Here is a 7,873-nt window from a genome sequence, read left to right on the forward strand (position 1 = left end):
TAAGTTTTCTAATTCTATTTTATTTGTCTTATACATTGGCTTGTCATAATATATTTCCAACAACCGACAACTTCAACAACCTCAAATCTTGGAAAAGAGAGGATCCGGAGATGATTCTATCATTACCTAAGAGGAGAGAAGAATAGAATAAGGGACGAGACACATCAAGAATTTTAAAAAGTAGTTGGACTTAGAAAAAGGGTAAAATTCATATTTTATATATTTATCTAATGATGATATCATTATTAACTCCTATCCATAATATTATGATGTAATGTTTAATTGAATTTTTTTAAATATGAATTATACATGTAATTTGCCCAGTTGTAAAGAACCGTTCAATTACTAGTAAATTCCAGAAAGTGGTCGTAAGGAAGTTGCTACGAAGTACCCCCTCCCCTCCCGGTAAGTCAATGATGGCGGCTACCATTACTGACACCGCTGGGGACAGCTAAGGTGGAGCCAAAAGCTTCCATTACTCCAATTATTTTCACCTTTCAAGTTTCTCCCGTCTTCTTTCGAGCAGAGTAACAGTGAGAAAGCAAGTGATCAAATCAAGTTTCTGATCCTTAATCCCATCGGCATCTAGAAATTAACGGGAGAAAAATGTTTACTCTTCGGGTCGTCGGAGGGATTCTACTCATTCTTCTTTTAAAGAAACTCTTCCACAGAGGTACAGATGATGCTTCTGCAAATAGAGACAACGATGCAGCATCATCCTCATCTGCCACACAAGACTGTGATTCCTCAGATTCCACCTCTTCTTGCTCTGGGCATGAATACGAGGTGTTCTTGAGCTCTAGAGTTGAGGACACCCGCAACAACTTCACCGACCACCTCTACCCACGCCCTTGACAGTAAGGGAATCCACACGTTCAGAGACGATGAAAAACTCCTAAAAGGAGAAAAGATCGCTGAAGAGCTTAAATCTGCGATCCATGGGTCCAAAATCGCTATTGTCATATTCTCAAAAGGTTATGCTTACAGCAAGTGGTGCCTCCGCGAACTCGCCGAGATCTCCAAATGCAGGAAGAAGAAGAAAGGCCCAACAAGACAAATGATAGTGTTTCCTGTTTTCTATCACGTAGATCCAACAGAGGTTCGGAACCAGACTGGTAGCTATGGGACCGCTTTCCAACATCATGAGAAAAAAATCGACGAAGAGACTGTATTGGAGTGGAGGAAAGCTTTGAGAGACGTTGGTGAATTGAAGGGCTGGGATCTCAAGAATACTGCTGATGGGTAAGTAGTCTGAACAGATTATATATATATAGCCCATTGTTCTCTAAAACTCGAGGTAGATCTGCACTGCGTTTAAAGATCCGTTTGTTCTTGAAATCATTTCTAGTGTCAACCCCAAGATCATCAGAGTTCTTAATTTGTTACTCCAATAAGATCACTTGCATTATTTCATTGTATATTAGGTGTTAGCCTAGCGTGTCCCTTCCATTGACTGCTAGGCTGTAATCAGTCTTCTTCGAACGTTGCATGCTCATGCAAAGATTTATATATGAAAACTTCGGTTTGTGGTGTATATCAGTTTCTTAATAATTTTCCAGTTCGACAAAAAGGGTACTTCTTAATAACAATGTAATATTTCGGTAGGCTTCGGTCCAATTTGGGCGTCTTGGTTTGGTTTCAACTTAATATACTCATAATAATATCTATGGGAAAAATGTGATTATTCAATGGATTTCAGGTACTATAAGTTTGGAATTGGTGTTGGGCTCTTTTGCTTTAAGTGTGTTTTGGGTTGGTCTTGGGTTCTTAATGGTCTACACCAAAGCGAGCCCAATACGACTTGGGTTTGATTCTACGCAAGTCCAAATGGACACCATCCCTGGAATTGCAACCTCCATTTGTTCCGTTTATGAATGGCTTTCCAATGAGAATCAGGAGATATACATCATTATTCAACTCATTTGCTTTCCTTTTTGTTTGAATAATGCAGGCACCAAGCGAAGTTAGTAAGCTTAGTTGTTGAAGAAGTTTTCCGTAGAATCAAAAGTCCCTCGACTGTTCCAGACATCAAAAGTCCCTCGACCATTCAGTCTATTCCAGACATCATTGTGGGAATGAGCTCTCACGTAGAGGAAATAGAGAAGTTGATGAGCATGAAACCTAATCAGATTGTGGGAATCCATGGTTTAGGCGGGATTGGAAAAACAACAATTGCCCAATGCGTGTACAATAAAGTCTATCGTGATTTTGAAGGATATTGCTTTTTAATGGATGTTCGAGAGACTTTCAATTCAATGGGAATTATCTATTTGCAGAGTCAACTTGTAATGGATCTCTTGAACCAGAAGAGACCAGACATTTGTAGCATTGATGAAGGAATTGCTATGATTAAGCAACGTTTATCCACTAAAAAAGTTCTTATCGTTCTTGATGATGTGGATAGATATATTCATTTAGATGCACTAATTGGGCATGGTGACTGGTTTGGTTCTGGAAGTAAAATTATCATCACAACAAGGGACGAGCATGTTTTGAGTAATCTTGGAGTGGACAACATATACAAGCCCAAATGGATGGATGAAGATCAGTCGCTTATCCTCTTTAGTAGATATGCCTTCAAGACCGACAATCTTCCAGAAGATTATTTGGAACTCTCAAGAGAAGTGGTAAAAACTACTGGAGGACTTCCTTTGGCACTAAAGGTTGTCGGTTCGTATTTTTTTCTCAAAAAGAAATCAGAATGGATAAATGCATTAAAAACATTAGCCAACCGTCCTCTCAGAGAAGTGCAAGAGAAATTGATAATAAGTTATGAAGGATTAGATCACGAGGAGAGACAGATGTTTCTTGACATTGCTTGCTTTTTTATTGGAATGAAAAAGGACATTGCATGTTACATATGGGATGGCTCTGACTTTTCCCCACATTTAGGAATTGAAATCCTTCGCCAAAAGTCATTCATTGAGATTGATGAGAGAAATATAGTAAGAATGCATGATCAGCTCAGAGACCTTGGGAGGGAAATTGTCTGTCAAGAAAACCCTGTTCTGATTGGCGAGCGTAGCAGGTTATGGTCACGTCAAGAAGTAATGGAAATATTGAAAACTCAACAGGTTAGTTCTCAATAAGTAGTCCCAATAAGTAGTCGTATATTTAAATTTGTGTTTTTAATCATTGCAATGATTTAAAGAATATGTATAGTTTCAGGCTTTCAGCTGAAGTTATCATTTAAAATAAAATGTAGGGTTTGAAATCAAGTCGTAGACATGGGTGGATCCCTGCTACAAAGGATCCAACGTAACCCACAGCCCAGCTCCAACCATTTAAGCTATCCCCTCTCAGTCGAATATAATGTCATAATGACTTGAATGGGGTCATTATGCCGTTTATATAAAGTGGATCTTGAGAAAATTTTGTGAATGTGAAGCTTCTGGTAAATTTGTTGTGCAGGGAACAAACAAAGTTGAAGGAGTCTGTCTCTCTCAAACCTGGGAGGAATGGAGAGATGGCCAACACACAATTATTGAAGGATTTGGGACAATGAACGAACTAAGGATACTTAAAGTCGATGATGCAAATGTTGCAGGAAATCTTGTGCATCCGTTTCCACGTTTGAGTTATCTTAGTTGGCACAGCTGCCCTATCCACTTTGTGCCTACACATCTAAAAAGATTGTCTGTTCTTGATCTATCAAGAAGTGATATCAGTGACGAATGGATGGGTTGGCAATATATCAAGGTAGGTCTCTAAGAATAAGATCTCTCTGTGTCTTTTCCGTTAAAAGTTCTTTTGTAACGGTTGTAATTCCTTGCTATATATCAAATGTAAATATAGAACAGTTTAAATTAATCAAGTTGCTGCTATTCTGTTATGCAGGAGGCAGGGTCTCTCATGGTTCTGAAGCTATCCTGTTGTCGTCAACTATCCCAGACTCCAGACTTGTCAGCAAATACACAATTGGAGGAATTGCATGTTGACGGCTGTTTAAATTTGAATAGAATTGATGAATCCGTTGGTCATCTCAAGAATTTGGTCACATTGGACATTAAGTATTGCCGCCATCTAAGGTTTCTCCCAGACAGCATTTGTGAGTTGAGTTCTCTCGAGACGCTTGACCTTCGATGGTCGGGAATCCGCCAATTGCCAGAAAGATGGGTCCACTTAGAAGCCTCAGCAGAGCAACACACTGAGTTTTCTAAAATACGGCTACGACACCTTCCAAACCTCGAAATTTTAACTACTGGTGTGTAGAAATGAATTTAATCCCACTCCTAGAGCTCCCTCCGAGTTAGAAATACTAGATGCTTTGAGATGCAAAATAATTAAATTGTATTCCATTTGTCATCTTGCTGGTCCATTCTTTTTTGAGTCCGGATCGTCTCTCCTAACGGGATGCTCTCCGGACGACTACAAATTACAGAAGGTCCACAGAGTCAGGGTGATGGAATTTTTTTATTTTTTTTTATTTTTAATGTTGTCAGGAGAGATATCCACACTCATTTTTTCCATCCTTCTGTTTCAGGATGATGTACCTAAACATGGTATGCTCTCTCATATAGAGGTGATAATGAACATGGAAGAAGAAAAGCAGCAGTACTATTGCAGAGGATGAAAACTACTAGGCCAGCGCAAAGCTCCATGTTGCAGTTTCCTTTTGTAGAATTGCTATTGCTACGTCTGCAATTGCTACTACTACAGAGCATTGTCATGATTTGGTGATTAGATGACACAGGTATGCATTTTTGTGAAGGTTACCTAAATGGCACAAGTCCTTGACTATGTCATCGGCTCTGATGTTAAGTGACTATTGTTAGGGACCTCATATTCCTTATTATCTGTAACATCAACTAGAAAACGGGAATTGATCTCTTTCTTGTTTTCTTTTTTTAATTTATTTTACTATTTGTTTCAAAGATTGCAACTTGTAATGCTGGTGGTTTTCATTGCAAAAGCATTACTTGCTTATCAGTTAGTGAAATTATCTATCCATTTTATCATACTTCCCTAGCAGGTGTCCCTGAAGATAAAGAAAACATATAACCATGACTGTCTTCAAACATAATGAGTAAGGCCCTTTCTGTTTCTCATCCTTCTCTCAGTTGCTCACTTCCCTTCGCCTCCCTCCTTGTTTCATGCTATTAAATGTAAGATGTTGTCACACACCATCGAAGCATTTGACTGTTGTTACTGGAGCACTTTTAGGCATTAGCGAAACAATCTTATTGTTTTTTGGTTCAGTTCATTCCAATGCCAATGAAGGGGGTGCATCAGGATCCCCTGCATGAGTAAGAAGTCTGGCTAAGCTTTGGCGCTGCTGCACTTCTGTTCAGTTGATGATTAGTCATTTCTGGTTAAGCTGATGTATGGGTCTCTTTCTAGGTAATTGGTTGCACTCTTGTAAGCTTAACTAGGGAAGCTGGTAACCTTTTCATTTTCTAGCTCTTGACCAAATATTCTAATGGAGATGGTAATACTATCAACACTAGCTTTTAAAACAATATAAGAAAGAGATAATTACTGTTGCTCTCCCCTGTGTTATAGTTTAATTACTATTTTATCTTCTATACCTTTTAAAATTATTAATTTAATCGTAGAATTTATCTATAATTAATGTTGTCTCACCGTTAAATTCCATTAATTAAAGGATGACGTGGCAGATTTTATTTGTTTAAAAATTCTAAAATAATCCTAAGGTTTTATTCTACTTATTTGTACTTTATATTGAATTATATTATTACCTTTCATAATTAGGAAAAATTAACCTTCATTTGGTGGTTCTTTATTTTTGTTAGCTTTTTTATATTTAATTTTCAATTTGGTATTATTTTTTAGTTTTTGTTAATTACTTTTCAATTTGATGTTATCAATTTTAAGAAGTTCTTACCTCAATGAGGTTTTCATTTATTTACTACCTAATTTAACGTTATCAATTTTAAGAAAAAATTTTCTTATCCGGAAAAAACATTAATTTAGATTGTCTTTTTTTAGAATTCAAAATGATAAGAATACAAATGTAAATTTGGTACTTGATATGGTTCTTTCTAAATGAGGATGGTATTGTATTTTGACTTCTTAATTTTAGAATGACAAAATAGATGCTAAACATTCAAATCTAACGGTCTCTTAATACCACTAGAGCTGAGGGAGACAATAGTAATTTCATAAAGAATATGATTTTTTTTTAATAATTAAGTTATAATACAAGGGGTAACAGTAATTATCTCTATAAGAAATATGAGAGGAGGGTACTTCTCAGAGAGCTCACAATAGAATGGTGCAATTGTTCAGCAAGCCCACCCACAATGCATGAAGTTCACCAGAACCTATTGAACAGGTAATTTATTAGCTTGGTTGAAGTTAGGAGGAATTCAAAGCATTTCGTCAACTAAAGAAAGTTAAAGCTTATTAAGTAAACAATTGAGAGCAGCTGTTGGGGTAATTGTATTACAAATTCTATAAAATACAAAAAATGAAATTGCAACACAATTGAAAGATGAAGATCCTTACCTAATCCGGAGAGCTTGATGTTGCAATCGAACGAACCACCGATCAATGAGGTTGAGTCACACCTTGAGTGTTGTCCACATTTGATTCCGGTTGGTACGGAGCAGTCTTTTCATGGTGATGAGGTGGGCTTACTTGAATGATGGAATTTGTCCACATTGAATGAGCGTCTAGAACTTCTTCAAGGGCCGGATATTGAGATGACCTCCTTAAGAGCTCTCCAACCAAGTGGAATAACTAGGATGCCTGCACACACAAAGAAAGCAAGAACGGTCCGGCCTAGTTTTGGCCGGGGAACCGCCTCCGAGGCCCAAGTCAGCCTAGGCAACAATAAGGGTTCTTGAGAGAGTTCTCAAGAATGTAATGAATGATTTATCAGGTGAACTTCTCGTACCTTTCTCCATGTAGGAGGTGGGTTTATATAGAGGTTACCTGGAGGCGGCGATTCCTTAAGTTTCGGATCCATAGTTGAGGAGTGAGTGGAGTAGTGGAATAACGGCTCCTTCTTTGTCGCACCAGATAGTGCCGTTATGCTGACTCACCTCCCCAATTCTCGGAATAGATATGCTGGGTGTTTATGCGTAACTAACTCTTCTTGACTTGGTCAAGAGAGTCTTCTGAGAAATGCTTGAGTTGGATATATATCCTTCCCGAGTGAGGCACTTGGGACCCTTCAAATCAACGAAGAGATGAGCCTGCCTAAGGGGGTGTATCTGTCCCGAGTGATGCACTCGGGACCTTTTCCAAGGAAGAGATCAGCCAGCCCAAGGGGGTGCATCTGTCCCGAGTGAGGCACTCGGGACCCTTTATGAGGGAAGAGATGCACCAGCTCGAGGGAGGTGTATCTCCCGAGGGGGGGGGGACTCGGGACCTTAGTTCCCCACAACAGAGCCCCCATTCCGTGCGATTGACTTCTCAAACGTATGAAATGTTATTCCCAGGCTTCTTAGAAAATTTCCTTTCTTCTCGGAGAAACTTTAAGACGTCGTCTTGAATAAGAACCATTATTTCTCCAAGGCCTTCGTAACTCCCAACCATCATACTAATTCACATTTATTGTTGCTTTTGATATGCGAACGGTCACATTATCTCAGCCGTTGATTTACTCGATCATGGGCCGTTTGATTGAGATCTTGAGTCCCTCAATCTCAACCGTTGTGTCTGTTCATTGTTGGTCGTTGGATCGCGACCTTTTATGTGCCAGATCTTAACCGTCGCCTTGCTTGATTCACGACCATTGGATGTGTCTCTTCATCTTCTTCCTCCTCACTATAAATATAGGTTCAATCCTCTTTCTACTCTTTTGCTTGCAAACTCTCTCTAAAGTCTCCTGACTGCGTTGCTTGCTTTCTTCAACCAGCTCTTCCAATCCTTCGACTAGTAAGTTATCTTTAACTTTTCTCCATTT

The 7,873-nt window shown here is 38.7% G+C and overlaps 1 protein-coding gene across 2 annotated transcripts; it reads left to right on the top strand.

The window, feature by feature from the left end:
• Positions 1-480: 480 nt before the first annotated feature.
• LOC149015995 (disease resistance protein Roq1-like) lies at positions 481-5,006 on the top strand. Of its 2 annotated transcripts, XM_089157212.1 has the most exons (5): positions 481-1,242; positions 1,952-3,074; positions 3,412-3,699; positions 3,838-4,204; positions 4,484-5,006. In XM_089157212.1, the coding sequence occupies exons 1-5, from the start codon at positions 1,058-1,060 to the stop codon at positions 4,486-4,488; spliced, it is 1,968 nt and encodes a 655-aa protein (XP_089013338.1). In that variant the 5' UTR covers positions 481-1,057; the 3' UTR covers positions 4,489-5,006. The 2 variants fall into 2 exon arrangements, with proteins under 2 accessions (XP_089013338.1, XP_089013337.1); XM_089157211.1 differs by lacking the exon at positions 4,484-5,006 and having other exon boundaries at positions 3,838-4,320.
• Positions 5,007-7,873: the final 2,867 nt, after the last annotated feature.

The sequence above is a fragment of the Hakea prostrata genome, chromosome 5 (genome assembly GCF_041222555.1).
Source record: "Hakea prostrata isolate BN-2017 chromosome 5, UWA_Hpros_2, whole genome shotgun sequence".
NCBI classification, from domain to species: Eukaryota; Viridiplantae; Streptophyta; class Magnoliopsida; order Proteales; family Proteaceae; genus Hakea; species Hakea prostrata.

What these genes read in the sequence shown, in the direction of transcription:
- LOC149015995 (XM_089157211.1), top strand. Translation starts at nt 1,058, where the DNA reads ATGATAGTGTTTCCTGTTTTCTATCACGTAGATCCAACAGAGGTTCGG. An exon ending in CTCAAGAATACTGCTGATGG is followed by an intron (nt 1,243 to 1,951) that starts GTAAGTAGTCTG and finishes TGAATAATGCAG; the next exon opens with GCACCAAGCGAAGTTAGTAA. An exon ending in AAATATTGAAAACTCAACAG is followed by an intron (nt 3,075 to 3,411) that starts GTTAGTTCTCAA and finishes TTTGTTGTGCAG; the next exon opens with GGAACAAACAAAGTTGAAGG.